The following is a 25047-nucleotide window of genomic DNA, read 5'->3' as shown; positions in this document are numbered from 1 at the left end:
CTCACTAAATACCCTCGTTTCCCTTTATACTAACTAAATCAACAAGCCCTCAACAAATATTCATTTCCATCTATGTGATTAACATGCAAATAAAAACAAAGTTTCAAATATTTTTTTAATGAAAAACAATTACATCAAACACAAACCGTGGTAAACAGTGTTCAGTCGTCCATTTTCGCTGTCAAACTTGGCCAAGCGCTCACAGCAAGCCGACTAATTAGAATTTTCTGGTATATTCAAAGCCCGTGAAAGCATCACTTAACCGCGTTAAAACGCACATATACGGTCGCTAGCTAATTCCTAAAACTCGGTGAGACCACACTAGATTGCAAGATTCCGCAAACTACTGGCTCGCAGCAGACAAACAGTTCGTTATGCGTTTCATACATTTCCCGATCAAACTTTTTGCTGCTACTATGCGTCAACCATCGCTCATAACAACTTTCTAATGACTCGCACAGGTAAGATTTTAAATGTTGCTCTCTTTAAATAAAACTATACCCCCAAGCCAGATACACAAAAGACAATACAACTTCCGTGAACCACACTTCCTGTACGCGCGAGACGTCGTGCTGAAACACAAGCGTCGCATGGAATCGTTCCTAGGCCGTTTACATGACACGCAAACTAACGTGAGTATTCAGTATCTGATTTGCACGGCTACAGAGTCTGAGTTGCTGGTTACGCTTCCTAAATATTTTAGAACTTTATTACACACAAAAAATATTTACTTTAGTTGACGGACTCCATCTACGCAAATTCACTAACCCTAAACAGTAGAGCAAATGTGAATGGGTTAAGTTCATGTGTAATTTTTCGGGGGGAAATCGCACTTACTACGTGTATTTTATTCATTTTATTTACTTCGACTGGAGCGTTGTGGTTCGACATCTGCTATAGAAAAAAACCGCCTGTAACGCTCGCGAAACCTAAATTGTGCCGCAAGCCTTATCGTAGCATTCAGTGCAGGTCAAGGAAGCACACTTTTACGGCTCCACGAATGAAGGTGACATCCCACAAACACACATGCAGACTGTAACTGCTTTCACTGCACTTGATTTACAACTCCATTTCCTCCCACTGCAGGAGACCGTTTCAGAGGGGAAGTGGCCGTTTTAAGCCCCTCAAAGAGCACGAATCGATTCATTTTCCTGCGACAACATATCCCGAAATTGGTTATGTCGTCAGTCGTTTGGTTCCCTCTATAATAACATTTAAAAACCGATAAGTACCGATTTTCCACAATATTCTAACAAAATGTTACTGGCCTATCACTATTACTATCAGTGCAGGTTTACTCCAATAGGTTTTTGGCAAATATTTTAGCCCTCCGATTACCAATTTGAAGTTTCTTCATGGGTTTATTCCTTATGTTTTTTGTTTGTTTTGTTTTTATTTACAACATGTAAACATACACCAGGGAGACCCCTAATTCTGTTTTTTAGATGTGAAATTTCTCCCCCCTTAATTATAAATAAGTAGGTAAAAAAAAGATCAAATTTCCGCGTAAATACTAACTGACTTTTAACGTTAAACTTGAAATGTTTCTGCTGTCAAACGTGTCGCCAAAATAAATGGTTGATTATTACTATAGGTCGTAAATGATATATTTGCAAAAGATCCCTTAAAGTCCTCTGCCCGAGACACCTATTTGATGTCGGATAATTAATTAGCTATAAACCCAGTAGGTCGAATACCAATCAATGTCGATTGGACTGAATGTCATTTCCCTTTCAATAATACACAGGCTTTGTTTTCATAAACGAGTGAATTGACTAAACCAATGTATCTTCTGTAAGTAAATAAATATATATATATATATATATATATATATATATATATATATATATATATATATATATATATATATATATATATATATACACATACAAAGATTTCGCCTCTTAACAAAACCCCAACACTTAATCAAGATGTTTACAAACCCTCCATTTGTATCGCAATAGCCAATAAACAGCAGCTGATTACGCAGGCTCTCCCGAGGCTAATTGCAAGTAATGAACTTAACCAGCTAAACTACCGCCTGGTTTCGCTAAATGGGAAAAACCGTAAATGTGACCTGCGACCGGTCAAGTGCGATTCATCTACCGTGAAATTCTTAGTCTTAAGTTATTGCCATTTTGCAGTTTGAGCTAAACAGAGGGGGGAAAGCTTTGAAATAACTCCACCCACGATATATGGTGTCTGAATAGACGCAACGTTTGTTTTACGTAGCAAATTGCCAACAGCTTTCTACGTTATCAGAATGTTTGCACAGAGGTATATGGATAGGTAATGTGAGACACCATGGTTAATGTAATTAAGAACGTAAACTGATTATTTTTTTACGGGAAATACTGAAGCAGCAGCGCCTAAGCTCTCAGCCTTTGCTAACTGTACTAAGCTTAGGCCGAGGGTCAGGCTGCAGTCCCACAGGTTTCACGTTTGGTGAAGCTCAGTCTACATATAAAAGCACGACACTGCGCCGTTTAGTTTCCGAATAATTTCTTTATCAGAATCAAATGAAAGGGCTGGTAAGCAGCGAAGCCCCCCGCTAACGCCGCTCCGTCACCCGGCCGGGGCCGACCTGCAACTAGGGCACGGCGGCGTAACAGCCGCAAAGTTACCCTGCCGGATCTCTTACGCGCTCCGCACTTTTACTGATGCGATTTAAATGTAACATTTCGCCATGTTGCTGCATATTAAGTTTATGTGAGAAGGCGCCACGGGTGTAGTTTAATAGTCACTGCGGTGTAATGGCAAAACTCCACTTTCCATCAGTATGTGCCAGCAGACAAAGTGTGAAATTAAAAAGGGAGTTCAGTGTTTTTTTTTTTTTTTTTTTTTTGCTGGACAACAGGCTTGCAGGCCAAATGTTGGGGAACAGAATAACAAGTCGCTCGCAATCAATTGAGAAACTGCAACTCAGGTACGTCGTTGCGTGGAAATGGGAGTGAATCGGGGCTTCGGCGGTGACGGAGAAGCGCTCGCTGCCCTTTTTTATTTATCTTGCCAGTTTTTAACATTCAAGTTTTGCAAAGTAGTCGGCGATTCAGTATCACCCGAATCAGTTTCCTTGAGTAAACTAGCATATTCGGAAACTGGAGATTTTCAAAGTTAAACACTGCTACGTTTTTTTCTACCTCTTTAGATCGAGTATATTACATCCTTTATAACCGGCGTCACACAGCTTGTCGGATTTCGGAGTTCAAACGGACTTCGTTAACTACAGCTAATTAGAAATCAACGACTGGAGAAGAGACTGGTTTAATACGCCGAGACTCGATTTCTGTCCATCCACCCAGTATAAACACGCACTTAAAATTGATGCGAAAGCACCTCGGTTAGCTAACCCGGGGAAGGGAGACTCGGCAGCACTTGAAAACGATTAGATCTACAGCCAAACTCACCTTATTTTGTTACAGTATCCGTATGTCTTCGTACATCAGAACAATCCACCGAAGATGAATCGCCAACACGGCGGCTGGCATTTGTGCTGATGGCTTTAGGTAGATCAACGCACGAAGCAGGAAAGTGGCAGATGGAGATCCAGCAAATATGATGTCCACCTTTCCTCCACGCCGGAGTCCAAACAGAACTAATCCCTGCAATCTCTGATCTCGGTGTCCTAGATCGGTCGAAGCTGTGTCCGGCAGGTTGCAATAACAGTGTTTTTTGGTTGTGCTCACGTTATACAGGCGCTTGTCCCCCCACCCCCTAAAACATTTCTAAGGCCGAACAAAAACGCTTCCCTGAAACTGGGTTATTGTGCATTTGCCACAGATTGCATGGAAGGGCATTTAACCTTCTTGCCGTGCTGCCAAACTTCAGTTTAATGCTCCAGTCACCCACTCGAAGAGACTGGCTTGTTCCGTCTAGTTGCCTGGTGGCTAACGCGTTGCGAAAACTGTGATGCGAGCTAATGGGATTTTTTTTTCTTTCCGCTGCTCTTGTTTTGTTTTGTATAGCATGCCAGCTCCTAAATGGTTATCTATGTTTGGTAAGACAGTATTTTAATTCTAACGAGAGCAAAAGTGGGGATTTTGAATAGCAGAGAGGGGAGTCTGTAAGGGAGGCCATTTTGACCACTGAGAAATAAACTCCCATGGGCGCCACTTTTTTCTTTTTTTATTCGAACATATGCTTACAACACAAATATACCATTTTAAACAAAACGAAAGACGCAAACCGTTTTCCAATTTATACGATTTCACTTCTCAAACTTCCAGATTATCTTGCCTCATAATTCCGTTATCTTTTTTTTGTCCTCGGCAGAGAAAAAGCAGTAGATATTTTAGAGCTGGGGAACTTGAGGAAGGACACATCTTGCAAAACCTTGCGTTAAATTGAATGTTAAGCGGCAGCCCCAAGAAGAGGCCAGAAAAACCGAACGAAAGTGGCGTTTTAATTGGACACCATCGGCCCGTGTTTGCATGTTACACTGAGATCGAGGCGGGATTTCATCACGTAAACGCTTCACTTTGGGCTATTAGCTGGGTCTGCATACCCGATCTGCTCGTAATGTGGCCATTGTATCTCAACGAGTAACTGGGGTTACAAGTACACATTTCTACTACGTCTAATGTATGCTGCTTGTTATGATCCATTTCGTGGCACCATTCACACGATCATCGATGCATCTACCATCTTCTCATTCCCCAATCATAATTGAAATGTGCACACACTGATTTTCTGTTCTTATTAAAACAGTACATTAAATTGTCATGTTGTTTTACGTTTTAGCATTTACTCCTCGGTTGTTTCTAATAAAAAAGGGACTAATTTAATAAATAAAATAGCACAGCGATTTAGACATTCGTTTACAGTATGCAGTGAGGTTTGCAATCTTTTCCTGGCCACTGCACAGTGAAACGTTTGTGCGTGTGTATATATGTTGGGGGAGGGATGAATGGGGTAGGTACTATGCCGGTAAAACGATAAGCAGGTCTTGTCAATCCTGTAGGCAAAGTGAAATTGGCTAGCAAGTGATGCTCGCCTAGGGCGCCACATTGGTTAGGTCGGGTATTGAGGCAGAGAGACTTTAAACGGAATAAACCCTGACACTGGAGATAAATAGAACCGTGATAAAGTATAATTTTAAAAAAGCATGAAGAATGTTCAGATAAATGTATAAAAAACTGTAACTTAGTTGTCACACCTTTTCGAACTTGGGACTAACAAGTAGTTCTCATAAACCATTGCATAATTAGGTTTGCTTTTATCTTGAGAGTACATGAACATTTCAATAATGGGAGCCCACAAGCAAATGGTTGAAATCAAAATATGACATTAGCTGACATTAAGTTGGTTAATGTATAGTATACCTACAGGGGGTGGATAGAATAACGTAAACCCCACATGAAAATCGATGTTGAAGCAACTTAATGAGAATTATAAACGAGGCTACAAAAGTTAGTCATATTAAGCTGAATGCTAATTTTAAGCATCAAATCTGATTTTCAGATCTTAAAATCAGAATTTTGCTAGATAACATTTTAAGGCATCGATCATAAATACTGCTGAATTATTTAATGCCTTAAGTGGAAATCTTGGCAGTGTATCCTAAACATGGACAAACTTCGCTTAAAGGAACAGGGATTGTGACATCCAGTTGGAATAACAGCTAGGACTCTTGCTAAACATCACAAAATACGGGCCAAAACCGCTACTGAACTGAATCATCACCTCTGTACGCTGAAAGCTTCACAAAGCTAGAAATCATTCTTATCCAAAGCCAACGCACAAAGAGGCTTTTCTGGTGAGAGGAGCACAAAACCTGGACTTATGAGCAACTGGGGAAAAAGAAATAATGTCTGATGACTCGTCGTTCACCCTTTTCCTATATCTGGACGGTTCTGCATTTGGAGAAAACCAAAGGACAGTGGTTGTTGGTATGGACAATAATCTCCTGCGTAATCGAGAATGTTTTCAACGTCTTTAAAAATTAGCTACCTTTGGATATTCGCTTGTCTTGCTTGGCCATGTATGCATAACATCTGTCTTAAATGCATTTTTTTTTATGTTTTTTTTTCCAAGTAGCATTATAGCTGGGCAACGTTACTGTTTTAGCCTGTGCATGTTCCGGTGTTATACAATTGGTACTTATAGGGAATTGGCGTTTGCTCCACAGGAGAATGACAAGTCATGAAGTAACGTTTACCTGCCAAGAACCTTTCTTTACTGAAAGCTTTGATAGGAATTGCTACTCAAGATTAAGTGTCTCCACATCGATTAGAACTAAATGATGATTTAATTATGTCTGTATTAATCCTGATAGTAATAACGCATGTCGCCGCGAGACACTTTTGATTTGCTGTTCTTGCAGAAATCGATGACGTGCAGTATTCACCAAAACCGGAACGACGAGAAAAAAGGAGGGGCAGCTGGAGCGTTTTTTATTTTTTTTACAAAGTATGAGAATAGATTAGAAGATAGAATTACAACGTATAAAGTCGAAGTTATTTGAGGCGTTCTGGATTAAAATCATTGAATATAACATACTGTAACTGATACGCATATGTGACATCGAGGTTGAACCGCTTTAAACAACACACAAAAGGACAAAACCTAGAATAACTGTCGAAGGCATTAAGCGGTCTAAATATATACACCTTTTCCGTCTTATAGATTTTACTTCGTCGATTAATGGCAACTAGCTGTCGGCTCAGAACTGTCATGACACTTAAGCTCTCAGTCTTGTTTTAGCGGCGACCAATTAAATCACACCATTATATCTGAGAAACCAATTACAATATTAAATTCTGGGAGGTTGCTGGTTCGCGTATTAGGACGTAATAACGCCTCTATGTTTTTGATATATCACTCCGCGCAGGGTAAATCATTGCAATCGACTTTGACACACAGAGCTTAGTTTCAGCGATGATACAGAATTTTCGTTCATCTCCAAGAAGTCAAACATCATAATTTATACTAAACGAAAAAAAAGTACATTGTTGGTTCAATGAGATAAAACACTTAAACGAAATATAATAATTTGAAGCGCCAGATTGCTATTGCTTGACTGTGCGCGTGTGTGTGTGTGATTACACAATGACATTTGTAGCATTACTAAAGTGTTTCTATCAGTTTCAACGTTTCCAATCGATTATGTATCATCTATATAAACATCACCGTGGAGTTCGGTTAAAACTACGTCTATGTTGCCTTAACGGTTGATAAGTGTGTTTTAAAATACATGTCTTACCCTAGATCTTGAATAGCAGTAGTAAAACGTAGGGCTACTAAATACTGTAATATGAACGATGACGGCAAATCCAACACAATACACATTAAGAAATCAGGTGACTGAAAATAACACAGTTACGCACAGGTTTCCTATGAAAATCCTAAATTTGATGCAACATTAATGATAATAAAAAAGCGTAAACATTCTGTTCGAAATAGTGCACATTCCAATAAAGTAGGAAACAATGTCTGCATACATGCCATGTCTTATTGGAATTAGATTAACTTTTTGAATTAGAAACGTTCACACGTATCTTACCTGATACACATCTGCAAAAGTTCTATGGTTCTTATATCTACGATTTGTTGGTGAAATTCGGGGAGTTTCATTTTACTGTCTGGATTTCTGCTTTGAAGTCAAGAACCATATTGCGAAGGGATATTATGAAAAGCATGAGAAATTATATAAAGAGTAAGACATATACATGTATATGTCTTGACTATAACCAAATAGCAAACTGAAATCAAAAATATATTTCATTTCATTTGCATTTGACTAAATGTTTTCCCTTGTAGGGCATAATAATGCATTTTTTTACTTATTGTTTTTTAATGATTTCTAAGTCACTGATGGCAGACCAGTGACTCACTACAAATTGAACAACTTAGGACTTTGAGGAATTTAACCTTAGGGGGAGGTAACTGAAGGCCCAATTAATATGGCATTTTCATCTTTGCTGTGGTATTCATTAATCAGCCTTGATAACCTGCTGGCTGAATGAACATGCAGGTTTTGTTAAAGCACTGTTACCCTGTTAGGTTAGCAGTTTTGGAAGATGGGTAGACGGATGGAGGTTTGGTAATCACTTGATGATGTTCAACAAAGTCTTACAGGAGTCATGCTCAGTCTTTGTTAGGAAATGTCCAGAGTGTGAAAAGGAAAAATATGAATTCATAATGAATTCCCATCCAGACAACAACTCAAAAGGGGTTAACAGCAGGACAGGAACAGAAACCACATAACCACTGCCCTGCAAAGCCCCGAAATTGTCCACACCTGGTTTAATTAATAACCGTCACAAAGTATGATGGGTGTTCAACAAAACTGCACGTCTGCAGTTCTCTGCCGAGCCAAAGCACCTGCATCGTATTGCAAACTGATCAGGCTACCCCAGACGATATGTGTTACGTGAGTACTATATGTAAAAATGCACACAATAAAGAGAACAGCCTCTGTTATTGTTTCATGATAACGCAGTTCGCGATATCAGAGTTAACAGAAGCCATAGAAACGCAGAGAACGTCGTACAGCCTAACCCGTGTACCTTGTGATTTCTGAGTATTTAGAGAAAAAGCACTTTTCCGATGGTTTGGCGCGCCATCCTGGACTATTCATCACCTCGCGTCGTAGCCTACGCACGGTATAGAATATGAATGGGGAAAACTGAAATTAAGAGAAACGCAAGTCAATGCTGCCACACTACGGAACGTCAGAAAGCGCCCTGCTGCACATATTTCAGAAGGGGGTGGAGCGCTGTGTTTACTCTTAGAAGGAAACGGCTTAAAACCGCAGCATCCTGTGATACAGAATAGTGTTACTATTTTAATTAATAGGCCTCTTGCATATATTCAGTATTTCTTAGTCAGTAAATATTCAAATATGATTGAACAATGTTCATAGACGTACTTTTTTTTAACGTTTTGCATTTATTATTTTAGAATATAGCAAAAGAGCAGTGTGCAGACTTTGATATACTTCTGTATTTGTATTTTGTGGACGGAGATCTGGTAGTCTGACATTCCGATCCATGGTCCTAATTTTATTTTTAATGTTAATCTTCGCAGCAAGTCATTTCTACTTGTGTCCTTTAATAATTTTGGAGAACAAGGCTGCAGCTGTTTATTAAAATGCTGTCTCATCTATAAACATTTGTTAGAGTATTTTACTACATTTAATCTTAAATGTCATATCATAAAATCTCTTGTGTTTTGTATCACAAAAGCAATTCATCTGTGCCGCAAATGAAACACTGTAAACTTCAAAAAAATGCTTAATTTTTTTACTCTCTATATTTGTTCGAGTCACATAACCTGTCCCAAACTGTCGAATTCACTGCTATTGTGTTTGGCAAGCAAAAAATTGTTCACAAAACAGTCATAAGCGTTATATCCTATCTGAGTCAATTCTCATCGAATTAAAAAAAAATGGATCAAACCCGGATTATACCCCCCACGTTGACATAACGGCGAATGTACATGTCAGTAATTTGTGATGGTGTAGTAACATGGTCGGTAAATCTATAGGCGGCCGCCTACGGCGCCAACTTCTGAGTAGGCGCTGACTTGCCATTTCACTGGCCTAGGGCGCTACATCAGCTAAGAGGAGTACTGTGTGCTAAACCAAAATGTACCAGATAGATACTTGAATTTAAACTTTAATTGTGACTTGGCGCTAGAGGGCGGTAGATGCTTACTGGCGTGTCGTTTATAGTTCTACAGTAGATTTAAACGAAACCCAGTTTACTCTTAGCAAGTTAAAGATTTTCAAATTATTTCAATATTTAGATGGGCATCTACTTTTTTAGAATTATTTCTTAGTATCAGCAAAAGAGCAGTGTGCAGACTTTGATATACTTCTGTATGCTCCCCGTTTTATTATGTAGGTTATAACTCGATTAGCATTTGGATATTTGTGATCCAAACACATCTATGTGTAGTAGTAGACTTCTGGTATCACCCTAAACGTAGGTGTGCAGTCCAACGTATTGGTTTGTTAGAGGATGGTGTAATGTACGCAAGCACAACACAACACTCACACACACACGGGTTTGTATTTACATCTTTGTGGGGACTCTCCATTGATTTCCTTGGGGAAAACTCTAATCCCAACAATGACAACTTTAACCCTTACCCAGTCCTAACCTTACCCATAAGTAACTAAACAAAATACTTTTGATATTTTTAGTTTTTTGATTGCATTTACAGATCTTTGCAGGGACCTGAAAAATGGTCCTCAAAACATCAAAATAACAGGTTTTTATTACATTGTAATATAAATATAAACATACACACACACACACAGACGTACGCACACACCCCACAACATGAAGCTTATGAAACATGTAAATTTAAAATCTTAAGTTTCTTAAACATGCACAGAAACATTGGTCTATCTGTTTATTATTTTTTTTTTTGTAGGTGTGTCCGTTTAACAGTCTCATTCACTGTCATTCTTGAGTAGAAGGTATACAAGGTTAGGCTGCATGAGGGAGGAATAGCAATGGTGAGCAAGAGAGCAAGTCTGAGATAACGCGGGAATGACGGCGTAGCATGGGAAACACTGGGGCATGTCTTGGCTTCTCATTAACTACTGACTTTTCTGCTTTGTTCTCCGAGAGTTTAACCCTCGTTGTTCCAATGATGGTGCATGTTTTCAGATAGCCCAAATCATACGCCGTGTACTTGGCAGATGTGTGTCGTGGCCAAGGGGTGATTATTGAAAACTGTATTGAAAAGTGCTAAAGCACAACAGCTAACGGTGTAACTACTGAAAGGTTACACCAAATGGCGTAACTGTTATTCCATCAAAAAGATGAAAAAGCTGACAGATTCATACGAACACAGCCTGGGACAAAATGTTAGAACTGTCCTTGAACAGGCCTTGACTGTATAGTAATATCTGATAGGGGCATTCTGATATAATTCAAAGCAGAAGAAGATTCCACTTTATTGCTACAGTGAAGTTCTTGTATTTAACAACTGGAATATGAATAATGTAGCAAGCGATGTGATTGACCTTCAAGATACACAAGTCAAGTCTTTCTTAGCCTGTGAATTAAATTGTTGCATATACAGTGTCTGTTGTACAAACATCAAGCTGATATTGTAGTCACACGCAGCACTGAATATGAGAGCATGGGCATCGCCACCATTAAATCTGAGGGGGACGTGCCCCCCTCACATTTAACATAAAATATTAGTTTTATACCAGTGTGCCCCCCCCCCACAATCAAAAGTATCACTGCTTGTCATTCGTAGAGGGGAAAAAACAGGTCTTTTTACAAATTAATTAAACTATTATTTGTTTTAATGACATTTAAAAAACACTGATATTACAAATATGTGAGACCATCATTAAGCTGAATAATTAAAATAGATATATTTATATATTATGATTCCAAGGTAAAAAAATAAAGTTTTTGTTGGTTCTAGCCCATTTTCATTTTATAATAAAAATGCTGATTTTACAAATTATATCTTTCCCTTTTAGTTCTTAATTTCAGATAAACACAAGTATGAAATAATGATTATGCTACTGAAACAATTTGCTGGTATTTAATGTAGAAAGTGGAAGCTTCTGGAAATGCACAAGTGATTTAACAACGGGCATGTGGACCATAAATCCAAGAACACGTGAAAAGTACATTATCATTGTCTCCAGTGTCATGTACTGAGACTGGCTACACAGACTTAACCATCAGCGTCCCTTACAGGGCCTACTGTTGTAAGTTTTGCACTGGAATTCGCAAATGTAAATATGGTACAGAATTATAAAAACAAGCAGGAGCATAGTGAGAAGATAAATATGCATAATTGTATGTAGGTTCTGTCTGTATACTGGCTTTGACAGAGAAGGACCATGAGCAATCAACAGAAGGTGATCCTTGGAAGCACTGGTTGTAGACTATATTTGAGCAAGCCAATGAAAGACAAACAGCTGCGGATATCCTGAATCCCTATGGGTGAAACTTCTCTGGATTCAGAATAATACGGGCCAAAAAGTGAAGTACTCTTGCATACCAGTGGACTTTCCATCCCTTGCGTGAGACACTGTTATCGCAGGTAGCCTCGTGAATACCCTCGGTAAAAGGTACGACCTGATTGCTCAGGCTATCTGGACTGTTCCATGTCCAATGTTCAGGGGGGCTGCTGAAGGCTTGGTTGCCCACAATTTTGTTGAGACTCTGATGAGAGTGACAATGGGTGAAGTTCTCAGAGGAATCTTGGTTGGCGGTTATCATGTTCCCTCCTACGATGCTCCTCACCTTCACGAGCTCGGTGAGAGAGAGCAGGAGCCTCAGTGGCACAAAGGCCCAGTGGGCCAGCTTGTGGTCATCAATGGCTGCATAGCTGGAGGCCAGGATCCCTTCCACAAAAAGGGTGCCATGTTCTGTCAAAGGTGCATAAACCCCCCTTCCTTCCTCCACAGATATTGAGATGATCCGGGACGGTTTCACTCCTCCACCCTCCCCCTGGATAAGAACGTAATGCCCTTCCTTTGCCCTGCTCGCAAACTGGGCCTGGTACTCTCTTGGGTGGAGGGTGCCATTCGGGGCAATAAAGATGAGGTGGGAAGAGGTCAGTGTGAGCCTCTGACCATGCTCTGTGTTCAGAACTAAGAACTGGACTCTGCTCTCAGAGTCATGGTGTAAGAAGAGCAAAACTTGGCTAAACACCACCTGGCCCAATCCAGATAGGGCCAGCACCTTGTCTCCTGGCTGAAGGGTAGACAGAACTTTCCTTCCTCCACCCATCACATCCACCTGCATCCAGCCTGGGAAACAGCCCCCTTTCTCCACTGTCACTGAGTGATCTGCGTGTGTGTGGGGGGGGGGGGGGGGGGGGGGGGGGATAAGGAGAGGGGACATATGGGAAACGAGGAAAACAAAGAATCATCACTTTGATTGAGTTCTCCATCATTCTGTATTTCCGCAGACTTCTTTGTATGTATGGATGACATTTCAATACGTAAACAAAATCACAGGAAGATGGTTTATAACATGTAGGTAGGTGACCCTAAACCTGGAGTGCTGGTATCCAGCAGGTTCTCTATCCTACCTGATGAGTTTCTATCTGCCTAATTTCAGGTGTGGTTCATCAGAGCAGGTAGGATGGAAAACCTGCTGGATACTGACACTTCAGGATGACAGCTGCCTAACCTGCTCAATAGCTACAATGTGAATGGGTCACGCAAAGCAAGAAATGATTTCGTATGCAACTATTTTTTAAGGAAAGTTTTCTAAGTTTTTCTCCGTTCTTCTCTTGCTTCTCCACATAGTTACTTGTCCATATCCTTATGGCCTCTGACCTCTGCTACTCCACCAGGTCCTGATGCTGCATATTTAAGACTTTATCTGCACACATACGCCATTAAACATGATGGATTTTTTTTTTAATCGCTAGGATTTTTTTTTTGTCAGCACAGAGTGGAGAGGGGTCACGTCGTTTTTCCACTTGACTGTGGAATGTGTCAGGTGACCGTCATCAGCAGACTCAGTCTCTCACCTGCCTTTACGGAGCAGTGCACATGTGACTTGGACTCGTAGTGCACCCAGTCGAAGCCGGCCTCCACTGCCAGCTGGGCCAGCAGTCCGTACTTGTTGGGGTCGCGGTCGGAGGTTGTGATGTCCACGGCTCGACCCTCATAGTGTAAGGAGTTGGGCGGGTGGTGGCCGTCTTCGTCCCAAGCTTCTGTGACCCGCAAGCGAAGCCCTGGCCACTGGTTCATCACTGCGATGGCCAGCACATTCAGGCAATCTTTGCAGCGCTGTCGGACAGAGGAATCACGTATCATTTAATTGAATGACACTTCAAAAGACAGGATGTGAACAACAATACTAAAGAGTATTTCATTCACACTCTATACACTACTTGGAGCAGGGTAATTAAAGGAAGTAGAACTTATTTGTTCCCAGAAGTTACAATTATCCTATGAATAGCTATTGTCAATCCTACTAACGGTAGACACCTGTATACCCAAACGTCTACACCAGCGCTTATGTGCGTAAAGGACAGTATTGTATAACATTTGATGTTATTCAGTAATGCATACTGTGATTTGTTCGCTACTCCCCTGTGAGTTTATTTATACGATATTTGATTTAAGTCCCTATCTCTGGATGACTGGAATGAAACTCATGCCAAACAGGATTCCACCTTTGTCGCTCGCTCTCGATTGTACTTCTGCTGGCCTGGGCCTCGCATGTGTGACATCAGCTGGCATATTTCTCTGTAACTTTGGTACTGGAAAAGTTCCCCTCCACCCCTCCTTCCTCGTACAATCAGGACTTAAGAACAAAGCCACCACAGCCACCTTTCAAGCACCCCTTTGTCGTCCCTGCAGTACGAAAGAACATTCAAAGCAGTTCTCCATTTTTTTTCTTCTGTTTTCCTCAATTGAGGCTTGTATATTTTCTTGTAGGTGTGTCTATGGGAGTGCTTTGGCTAGAAATGCCTTTATTTTCCATTGTCACCAGGTACAGTGCCTGATTGCCTTAACTTAAAAGGCGCCACCTCTCAAATTTCAGACGCGACTGTGCCTTTATGTTGAAAGCTTACAACCCTCTGGCAGAGGGCATTTTCTGGGCCTGTGGGCCTCCTCTACTGTATCCTTAGTTAATGATCCTCACAAATGAAAGCTTTTGGTTGAAACAAAAACTAAGGTGTGTCTCTCTCCGCTAGCCTCCGTGCACAGTTAGCGATACGCCTCCAGATGGACAGAATGCAGTTTCCTGTGGACTGTGGACCCGGAGGGTACATAAGAGGTATTTGCCACAATTAAACACAGGCAGCAGAATAAGGAGGGAGCTTGAGAGAGAGCAGGGGCCAGGAGAGTGGCAAAGGTTCAGGCTAAGCGAGAGGGCTGAGGGCGGAATGTCCGGGCAAGCAGAGGCGAATGTGACAGCAAGAGTGAGAAAGGAGGACGGAGAGACAGAAAACAAACTGAAGGGACATTTTTCTCGCACTGTACAGCAGAGAGGCGTTTCATTGTCACAACTACAATAGAGGCTATTCCGACGGTGCCATTACTTCAGCAGGCGGGAATTTCGGACAGGCGACCCCGAAGAGCCTCTAAAAGATGCACAAAGGACCCCTTTGAAAGCTGGGCAGAGGAGAGGGCATGAGCGCACATACACACACCCAAGTGTGCACTGGGCAGCAGCAGGGCAACTGCTTATACACGGATACTTACATATGCAAGCAGCCAGGGTAGGAACAAACAACAGACAGCACTCTCAGCAGACGATAAACTGTGTACACAACATTACATAACATACACTGTATTTCTCGGTGTCATTTCCCTGTGGTCTGGGTTGGCTTATAAATGTCCATTCATGTGAAAATTCAGCTAAAGGAAGACCTTCTCATAATGAATACCTTCATGTTTTGCCTAAAACCCAACAAGCATTCCATAATACCTTTTTAACCTCCGCCATGGATCGAACACACAACTTATACCCTCTCTGTCATAAAAAAAAACATATCTGTTAAATAAATAGCTTGTATAAGCTGATAGTGATGACCATTCAGGCTGCCTCCTACATTTAGAATTGGCTAGGAATTAGCTTGGAATGGTCACCTCCAGCAGAGCATAATTCATATGAAGCTACAGCCACAATGCAGGTCCCTTTAAACCATGAGTGAGAAACCGCCGTGGATTAAAAGCAATCACTTTGCTCTGGATCCACAGCTTTACATGCTAAAAATCACACCATTCATCCCGGCCGGGGTAGAGATTTCACAAGCTTGTGCAATTCAGCGTCACAGTCCACTAAGGTGGCTGATAAATAAGATTGTGCTGGTCCTGAGGTGGAAAAAAACTGGCAGAGAGACCTCATGGATCACCAAGAGTGGTACAAGCAGACAGTCGGCTTCTCCTCCCAACTTCCTTGCTGTCACCCTGCAGGTCGGCCAAGTAAAGCCACAGTTATAAGACCTACTTTAGTGGCACCACAACTCACATCCCGACAGATTTTCTTGTTAATGATTAAAAGAGACATTGCTAGTTATGGAGGGTATTTGACCCCCCGAGAATGAGCATGAAATGAAACGACTTGGCTGTTCAAAGTGCAGGAGGTGCCAGCATCTACAAGGGTTTAAAGGTACGCAGTAACGTGTTTACCTCCCAAAGAGCAAAAAATAATGATAAAATAAGGTGACTGAAAATAAGGTGGTGAATCGTGGTGTCTGTGAAGCACAGGGTGCTTTGGGGCAGCGAGCATGGCTGTGGCCTAACCCGTCACCCAGCACTGACCCAATGTCATCTCCTCCATGGGGAAAACCAGAGAAAGAGGCTCGATGTGAAGAAAGGACATAATTGGAGGGTGGGTGACTGCACAGGGGGATATTTGAGAGTGATATGAAAGGCCTGCCGCCTACTTCCCTGGTGAATTAATAACTAAACAGAAGAAAAATATATCAAATTAATGGTGCCACGTTACCATGAAATACCTTCAGAGAGCCAAAATGGGGCTTTACATAGGCAGAGCAAATGAACGTTTGATGTATTTAATATTTAATAAAGTAAGTAAATATGACAGACAAGCGTATTTTCGCATAATTTCCTTTTGGGTCAATGAACAACCTGATGATTCAGGCTCCAGTGTTAATGTTTAAGAATGAATAGCTGTTTTTCCAATGATGCAAAAATCGAACTATGAGAAGCTGGCAGTTTACAGATTAGCGGACATTATGTTTCATCATGTTTTCATAATGTTATAATTAATGATAAGAGGGAAAGTTCATCGAGACGCTTTAAAATGTCCAGAATAAACCATCAGAAGAGTCGTCAATCTCTCCTTACCTTGGTCATGAATCGATCTGCTTTAGTGTTTTCTTCATCTTTGAATATGATGTCAGGGTTGTAGTTACACACCAGTTCATTGAAGCGCTCAGAATTGCGTGTGATCTTTCCTTCTGCCCTTCCACTGGCTCCCAGGTTAGTCTCAGAGAAATTTGGAACAAATTGCTTATAAGGCATGGGGGTCAGTTTGCGCGGCCTGGGACGAACACCCCCGCCTGGGCCCGGCCCGCATCCCTGGGCGAACAGCCACGTCCAGGTGCATAGTGACAGTAGGCTGAGCCGTGCCAAGCTTCGCCACTTAGATAGCGACATTGGCGCAAGTAGTTGTGCCTACGGATCAGCGACCCTTCCGGCCTGCTTTCCCAAACCTACCGCGGGCACCTGCTGCCATCTGAATTCAGCCGAGCGACTGTGCAATTCACGTCTTCTCTATGAAAACGACTAATATTTTTGGATCAGCGCAAAATACGATATAATACACAATATGCTCTTCTGCTATTCGATTCTCCAAAGAACTTTATTTTTTGTTAATATATTTATATTTGCTCTGCCTGTTCGCCAGGAGGTAGATCAATCTAAACTAGTTCTCGTAACCGAATATACCGGTTTGTACACTTCGCAATTACTTTATATGTCTAATGTACAGCAACCACAGTTATAATTGAATTTCCTTCGAAAAGTTCCCCCCGTTTATATGTCCATAACAGTGAATAAATAAATGTCATGCAGCCAGACATTAAAAAGTAGCTTCGCATATTAATGTCGATTAGTCTGAAAGTCACTTCTGACTCAGTTTCTCAAGCCGTATCATCGCTGATGCGATTCATCCTCCTGCGGCACCGAAGGGGTAACAGGTGCGTCGCTGTCAGCCGGCAGCCAGCCTCATTTCTCGGTACTTGCGCGGCACAATCCTGTCGGCTATTTTCACTATTGCATTTCTGCGAGTTACTGCCCCCGTATATCTCCCCTTCGTCCTAAAACCATTATCATCCCATTACTCCGTCCCTCGGATTCCCTGCAGCGTCCTTCGTGGTGTCGGGGCTCCTGCCGACTCCTGCCTCTTGCAAAGACTCCGTGCGCTGCTGACCGCACTCCTCCAGCCATTGGGTCTTAATAGCGCCAGGAGGAGATCGCCCTCCCTTCCTGCGCTTCCCCAAACCCACGGTCTCGCACACGCCTCCTTCAGTAGACTCCAATCCGGCGGTTTTTTTTCTTTTTTCTTTTTTTTTCTATTTAATTAGGTAATGTATATTCTAGATATATATCGCCATTCAGCAACGTGCTTTTTTCCATTTACTTCCTCAAATACAACAAAGTTATTTTTGCATTGTATGTCGTAGGTGAAGAATAACTGGAACTATCAAACTTATCTTTATTATCATTATTATTATTAATAATAAGAGGAATATAATTTTCTAGAATTTTCCCTACCACCCAGGATAGAATCTGTCGCTTTATTGTGCTATTGCTATTGTAGTGTATTAATAGCATGGATTAAAGGTGAGGGCCTGTGACTTTGGACCATGGATCCTCGCGACAGTTTCCTGCTTTGGACCACGCAGCCCTGACACAGACATTGACATTAGAATGGACCTCGTTTTCCTCCTCTCTGGATCAGAGGACTCTCGGTGACACGCAGCCCCTGACCTCCCCTTGCTGTGGAAACACCCTAGAGAACTGCAGCCATGTAATATTTTTAAACACGGCAGAACAATAGACTGCAATTAAAAGTTGGAGAAAGCCGAAAAATGATGGCACGAGGAAGAGATAGAGTAAAGGAAAAGCACAGATGAAAAACTATCTGTCTTTTCAATGGAATCTGACAGCGCAGATAATTTTATGTAAAAATACATCAACTTGGGGGAGGGGAAGACGACAAGATGTATCAGGGAGGTCATTGACTGTGCACTTTGCAGGAAATTACCATATATCAGACAGATACACACGCTGACACACAAAATAGCAACGGTGCTGCCTGAAAACACATTTAATCAGATGATTTTATATTTTTAATGACATCTATAAGGCATCTATATTTAACCATGAAGTCCAGTTATGGGTTACTATAGGACTTTTGACCTTCCGTTAATACGCGTTCAATAGGATTTGGATGCACCAAAAGCACTTATAGGAGCATTCATGAACTCAATACCCAACCCAAAGCATGACATGCAAGGAGCCAACAGCATATTGTGGAGGAAAATGAGAAATCTACAACATACATATGAATCAATGTAATCTATAGATTATGATATATTATTATTATATTTGACTGAGTGTCCAGGCTGGGATGATTCTAGGATGTCACCCTTAGGCTGGGTTCAGACCCAAAGAAATACAGGACAAAATTGCTAAATGAATTTATAATAATTTTTTCAGGGGTCTGAAGCTCTCATAAATAGGCAGAGAATTGCCTGTGCATTTAGGAATGATGCATTTCCTCCACTGCATGATGAACCACCAACAATCTTCTAGTAAAGGTAAGGAAAATAGAACTTTATTAGGTTCATTCGAATCATACTGAAATAGAACAGAAGTGTTAGGAAACAAGATGGAACATCAGGTCACTTTTCCAGCACAAACCCGGAACCGAGTTTCGAAAAGAAAAAAAAATCCCAAAATGCTTAGAGGAGGAATGACATTCCTGCCTCAATCCAGACACAGAGGAAGGTAAAGGGTGGACTCAAGTACACAAAATGGAAGATATTCTAAATAATCACAGAATCAAAGGCAGAAACTCAATCAGAAAGAGAAACATTTCATTAGCACAATCAGAAGCAATGATGTGCTTTTCCTCAGAAGGGGAATCCTAAGAGTGGCCACATTAGACATTCAAATGAGCGGAAGGAAACAAAATAGTGTGTGTTTGAAATTGATTCCATGCAGATATTATTACTTTTTATATATATATATATGACTCCCCCCCCCAAACCCCTTCCTCGCCCTGCCTCAAACTCCCCCCGTAACGGCCGTCACTCCCCCACTTCAGGATGGGAGTATGACGTTTTGAATAGCTTGGCTTCCTGCACAGCCACAGCACAGAAAACGAGATCTTTCCTGCCTGAGTTGCTCTGCCCCCCCCACACACATCCTCCGCCTGCCCAATATTTCGCTGAGACCAAAAAGCCGGGGCTAACACCTGGGCTCAGAATTACTCACTCAGACATTATAAACCTGTCTTTGAAAATTCACCCATCACAATCCATCCTATATACCTGTAGCCTTTGACGACGTGTTGATGCTCGGCGTGGAGTGTGAAGGCGGCAGCAGGCAGCAGTGTGTTCTGGGACGCGACGGCCTGACATTGAATGGCCTCAGGCACAAGGCTGATGCATTCGGCACAATGTTTGCTGACCTGCAGTAGCTGAGCAGGCAAGTCTGGCTTCCTGACAGCATGGGCAAAAAGGAGGCAGGGCCGGGGGGGCGATGATTAAAAAAGAGAGCCAAGAACCCCCCCCCCCCCACCGGCCATTCTACTGTCCCTCACATCGTTATCAATGCAGGAAGATATAGGGTGGTGGCAGCCGTGCAGGAGCGTCTGAGCGTTCCGTTCTGCTGGGAGACCTTCGACAGCGAGGACGTAATCCCCACTCTTACTTTCCCCTTCCGAAACCCTCGAGAAATACTTGCGTCGGAGCTGCTGACTGGGTCCCGAAAGGTCACAGATCTCTTACAGCAGCCGCCAGGTCTCGTGCTGCTTGAGAAGATAGGACTATATCCCGCCTGTGTTTAGGGGGCCCTCTGTCGTGTGGCAGTGTCATATTTGTCTATGATGTATCTGTGAGTAGGCTCGCGAGAGGCCGGACAATAGCTAACCAGGGTGGGATTTTCCTGTCCTGAAGTGGGGAGGTCAGAGGTCAAATGTAGAAACGGGGGAAAAAGCACAGTACCTTCTGCCGTAAAGTGTAGACTCCTCTGAAATAAACCAGGTTTAGCCAGTTACCTTCATCACAGATGAGCCTATTACACACACACACACACTCTGAGGACTCTCCATACATTTCTACAGGGAAAATTCCAATCTCAACATGACAGCCTTAACCGGCATTTTTATCTTTTTGATTGTATTCACAGATCATTGTGGAGACCTGATAAATGGTCCCCACATCAAAATAACAGGTTTTTATCATATTGTGGGGGCCATTTGGTGAAAGTGAGGGCTTCTTCGTTAGGACTCAGGCATTGCTCCCCTCGGGAGCAGGGCTGCCGCCCGGCCCACGTACACAAATCACGCGCGAGTGAGCCATGGCTGTGCGAGAAGGGCGGGGGCCGAACCAGGCCGGGCGGACAGCGTGACCCCTTATCAGTTGATTAAAAAGAAAGTCTCGCCTTTTCCTGCGAGTGCCGCTGCATTTGCCGGCAGTTAACGGCGGGAATAATAACTCCTAATGCACTTTGGCACACGCTTCAAACGGCCGCCTGTCAGGAAAGCTAATCTGCGTCTTTTTCCTCCCTTCATTCTTGTGTTTTGACAATAAAGATAGGCTATCTCATCCCGTTACAGGCTGCCTGTCTGCCATTCTCTCGTATCTGTGGAAATAGCTCTATGACTAGCTATATGGGTCCTGCTAGGATTCTCCACTCCACATGCCCTACAGGTCTCAATACCCATTCAGTACCTTCACATATAAGGCTGACTAAAGGAACTCGTGTGGCAAGAATATAGGAGAGTAATGGAATGACATCACTGCATAAACGATCTCAGTATATATCAGCTCTTTTGTCCATAATTTAGCCAATCAGAGTATTAAACAATTTCAGCTAAAGCAATGATATGTTTAGTCAGTCACAGATTTCTACTTGGACTTCATGTGATATTACTAGGGAGTTTAATGCACGTGTTACATTTTTTCAACATGGTTATTTCGGCGTGGCAGAAGGCACCAAATGCATGAAAATGTATCTAAATTTGACTCTGGCTTACATCTCTCAAACAAAATTAGTAACCAATTAGTAAATGCCATTCAGCTGTTTAACAAGACAATTCATTAGGAATGATGTCGTATAATTTTCATTTACTGTTAAAAGAGGCCTCTTAGTCTAATATTAGCATAATATTGCATTTCTGGTATTTAATTCCCATCTTTTAATCCTAAGGTCTACCAATGCAGTCTCTTCAGCAGTCAGCCCAGAGTAATTCACTAGTGGAATGTGTCAGGTTGAGAAATCATGTTCTTTATAGAAATCTTGCTAGTTCAGCAACTCTGCATAGGAAAAATGGATGGACAGATGTATGGATGGATGGACATCTAGCTAGAACACTTTGTTAATGGATAGCATGGTTGCCTCACACCTTCAGTGTTCAGGGTTTGACTTTTACATTGGTTGAGGTTTTGTCGAACGGCCCAAAAGATATGCAGTTATGCTAATTAGCATCGCTAAGCTGACGGTAGCGTATGACTGTGTGCGTTTGCTGCCATGCGATGGCCTGACGTTCCATCAAGAATGTATCACAACCTGGTTCCCTGTGCTGCCTGGGATAGGCTCCAGGCCCCTCCTTGACCCTATGCAGGACAAGCTGTTAGGTGGATGGATAGATGGAGACCAGATTACAAGTGATATGCTATGTTTAGATTTTCAGATAAATGTACCTTTATATATCCTGTTAACTTCACAGTCTTTCTAAGATGGACTTCAGTTTTAAAAAGAATGTTGGAAGAGGATTATACATAGCAGTTATTTTGTGTAAAAGTACATTTAAATGACTAAATGCTGTACATTAGCCTCTGTACATGAACCTCTCTGTATGGATAACTAGGGTTTCAAAGACAGATTTGACAGTATCTCAGATCCTTGCTTGAGGTCAGCTCTCGAAGTGACTGTGTAGTTCTGATGCGTGACATTTTGGTTGTATGCTGTTCATGTAATTCTTTATAAAATGGGGGCTCAAAATAAACGTTTCCCCCTCCTGAATTTAGTCCAAAAAGATAATATCCAGGAGAGCTCAGAATTATCAGACGGCAGAAGCAAATCGGAGACAATGTTTATTAATGCTTATCAATTCTGGAAGAAATGTTCCTTGGGACTGTCCCGTTCACACCACGCAGGTCTGCTGTTCTGCATGACTGTCTGTCTTCGCTTAACCGCACACTGAAAAAGCGGCTCAGGAAATGAAGAGGAGGGTGTGAGCATAAGTTTGCCTATTAGACACAGGAACAACCAGCTCTTGGTACATAGTTTTCCGGGAACATGCATGCATCCTCCCTACCGGCCGAGGGAAGCCAACAGAAAACAAAACAAGAAGAAGAAGAAAATATATCATTCAATTAAGGCATCCAGCGAAACCAAACAAGACAAGAAACACAAACAAAATCAAGACCGAGAAATTAATCGGAACGGGATTTCGGGAAGAAAAAGGGGGGAGAGGAAATGTACAATAGGCAGGGAAGGAGGACGGAGAGCGGAAGAGAAGGAGAGAAAGCGAGTGGCCGACTCCCTGCTGATTGTGTTTGTGGGACAGTGGCATCTGAGTGGGCCTAACGCGTGGGTCTGGGCAGCAGTGCCTTCCCTGCCGGCTCGCTGAAAGACGCAGAGAAAAATAACCTTTTTTCTTTGCTTGATTAAAGGCGGAGGGGCAAAGGCTGGGAGGGATGGGGACGGACACGCACACGCGCGCACAAACAGCGCCGAGCGGGGACAGACATGAGGGGAGTTTACAGACGAAGCGGATCCGAGATACCGGCTCTCCTCTGCAGGGTGATACAGATGGACTCTGCTCACACACGCAACGACCAGCCCACTCAGACAAAGGAGACTGAAAAACACATTTAATGTAGATTTCTCCCCCCTAGGAAAACAGTTCACAATACAGGACCTTCTCACATGTAAAAATGGAACATCAAAGACTCACAAAATGTGAAATCTCAAAACTGCACTGCGTTTAAATAATTATTAAAAAAAGCATCTCCAGTCTCACTGGTAACTAAAAACATCAATTCACTTCTACATTAAAAACTTACCCAAATAAAGTCCGACCCATTGAAAGTAATTCAATCACAGTAAGAATAATCACAGTTTATTTCTGATTAGCTCTTTTGTGCAAGAAGTCAACTAAACTTATATTTTAGCAATTACCTTTGTGAGGGTGGAATGAGGGCATGTCTATAATGATATCCCAAAATAGTAATCTGAACAGTTGATGTCACTGAAGGTTTGAGCAAACTAATTTGTGGATAAAATACTGCCCTCTATTGGAAACCAGAGGTAGAGGATTCAGTCCAAGGCAAGTATGGCATAGCTATATAGAAGCAAGGAGATTCAATATACATTCAAAGCATGTAAACTGAAAGTCATTATGGTCATATATACTTTCGGCAAAACAATGTTTACAACTCTCCTAGAGACTTCCAGCTAGCCGAATCCTTGCTCTTTGACTAAACCCTAATAGGTTTAAATGCCAGAACACTGGCAATTAACATCCACATAGACTGACAAGCTATATTCGTCTAAGAAGTACTACCTTTTCCTTTCATCCCTCCCTAAAATTCAAGCTGAGGAGGCTTAAATAAGACACGTTTACACCCGTTTCTTTTTGGTTATGCCACATCCTGGAAAAACAAAAAAAAAAATTACTGCACAGTAACATATAAATGAAAAACATTCATCTAAACAATGACACAATCAACACTCATGTGCATGATACAGGGGGCTGGAGAAACACTGCATTACTGGAGTCTCCATCAATTTCAGGACAGTAACCAAAGATAAATCTAACAATCACAGTACCCCCCCCCCCCCCCAAAACCTAGTCTGAGTTTATTGCACTTTGGTCTCTCTCTCTCTCTCACACACACACACACACACACACACACACACACACACAATGTAAACAGTTTAGTTATACTTGGTCTCGGTTTGTTGGCCACCCATAGCCAATAGTACTCTTTCCCATCACTGGCTTTCCAGTGGTTGCACCATGTGGCAGCATGTGTTTTATCAGTGCCCATGTAAAACTAACGCAACAGTACAGACACAGACAACAATGACCATAATACATGTTCAAATGTGCACTGGAATATACATACAGAGGTAGCTCTCTGCATGACCATGTTACACCGGGCTCCTCTCTCCATTCAAAGGCCTATAAATATCTTTTTCCCGCATTGTGGTCATCTTCCTCAAAGTCTCAATGGCAATATGCACGGAAAGAGAGGAAACCAGCTTTACAAGATGAAAAAGGTTAGAAATAAAAACATGGCTCCAAAAAAATAATAAAAAATACATTATTTCACAGGGGAGGCCTGAGGGTAATGAGTGAGAAACCACTACATAGACAGGAAGTG

General features: G+C 41.9%; 2 protein-coding genes and 1 long non-coding RNA gene across 10 annotated transcripts in view; 1 reads left to right on the top strand and 2 right to left on the bottom strand.

The window, feature by feature from the left end:
- The window catches only part of kmt2d (lysine (K)-specific methyltransferase 2D), a 35371-nt gene extending 31039 nt beyond the window's left edge, over window positions 1-4332 (bottom strand). For 5 of the 6 annotated variants that reach the window (XM_049018101.1, XM_049018103.1, XM_049018104.1 and 2 more), the window contains exon 1: window positions 3408-4332. The gene's annotated coding sequence lies outside the window, so the exon portion shown is untranslated. Of the gene's footprint in view, window positions 1-146; window positions 610-3407 lie in introns of those variants that run through there. The other variant, XM_049018102.1, reaches the window with a different exon arrangement.
- On the top strand, window positions 573-4112 carry LOC125745351 (uncharacterized). 3 transcript variants are annotated; one of them, XR_007398643.1, is made up of 3 exons: window positions 573-632; window positions 2858-2926; window positions 3149-4112. It is a non-coding gene; the product is annotated as an uncharacterized LOC125745351 (long non-coding RNA). The 3 variants fall into 3 exon arrangements; XR_007398642.1 differs by lacking the exon at window positions 573-632 and adding an exon at window positions 1915-2289; XR_007398641.1 differs by lacking the exon at window positions 573-632 and having other exon boundaries at window positions 1915-2926.
- A 6919-nt stretch (window positions 4333-11251) lies between the features above and the next one.
- On the bottom strand, window positions 11252-17903 carry dhh (desert hedgehog signaling molecule). Its single transcript, XM_049018109.1, has 3 exons — window positions 16766-17903; window positions 13468-13729; window positions 11252-12775 (listed from the first exon to the last, which is right to left on the bottom strand). The coding sequence occupies exons 1-3, from the start codon at window positions 17075-17077 to the stop codon at window positions 11919-11921; spliced, it is 1431 nt and encodes a 476-aa protein (XP_048874066.1). The 5' UTR covers window positions 17078-17903; the 3' UTR covers window positions 11252-11918.
- Window positions 17904-25047: the final 7144 nt, after the last annotated feature.

Source organism: Brienomyrus brachyistius, chromosome 6, assembly GCF_023856365.1.
Source record: "Brienomyrus brachyistius isolate T26 chromosome 6, BBRACH_0.4, whole genome shotgun sequence".
NCBI lineage: Eukaryota > Metazoa > Chordata > Actinopteri > Osteoglossiformes > Mormyridae > Brienomyrus > Brienomyrus brachyistius.
The sequence above is the reverse complement of the archived record's forward strand: the minus strand, read 5'-3'. Positions and strand labels throughout refer to the sequence as shown.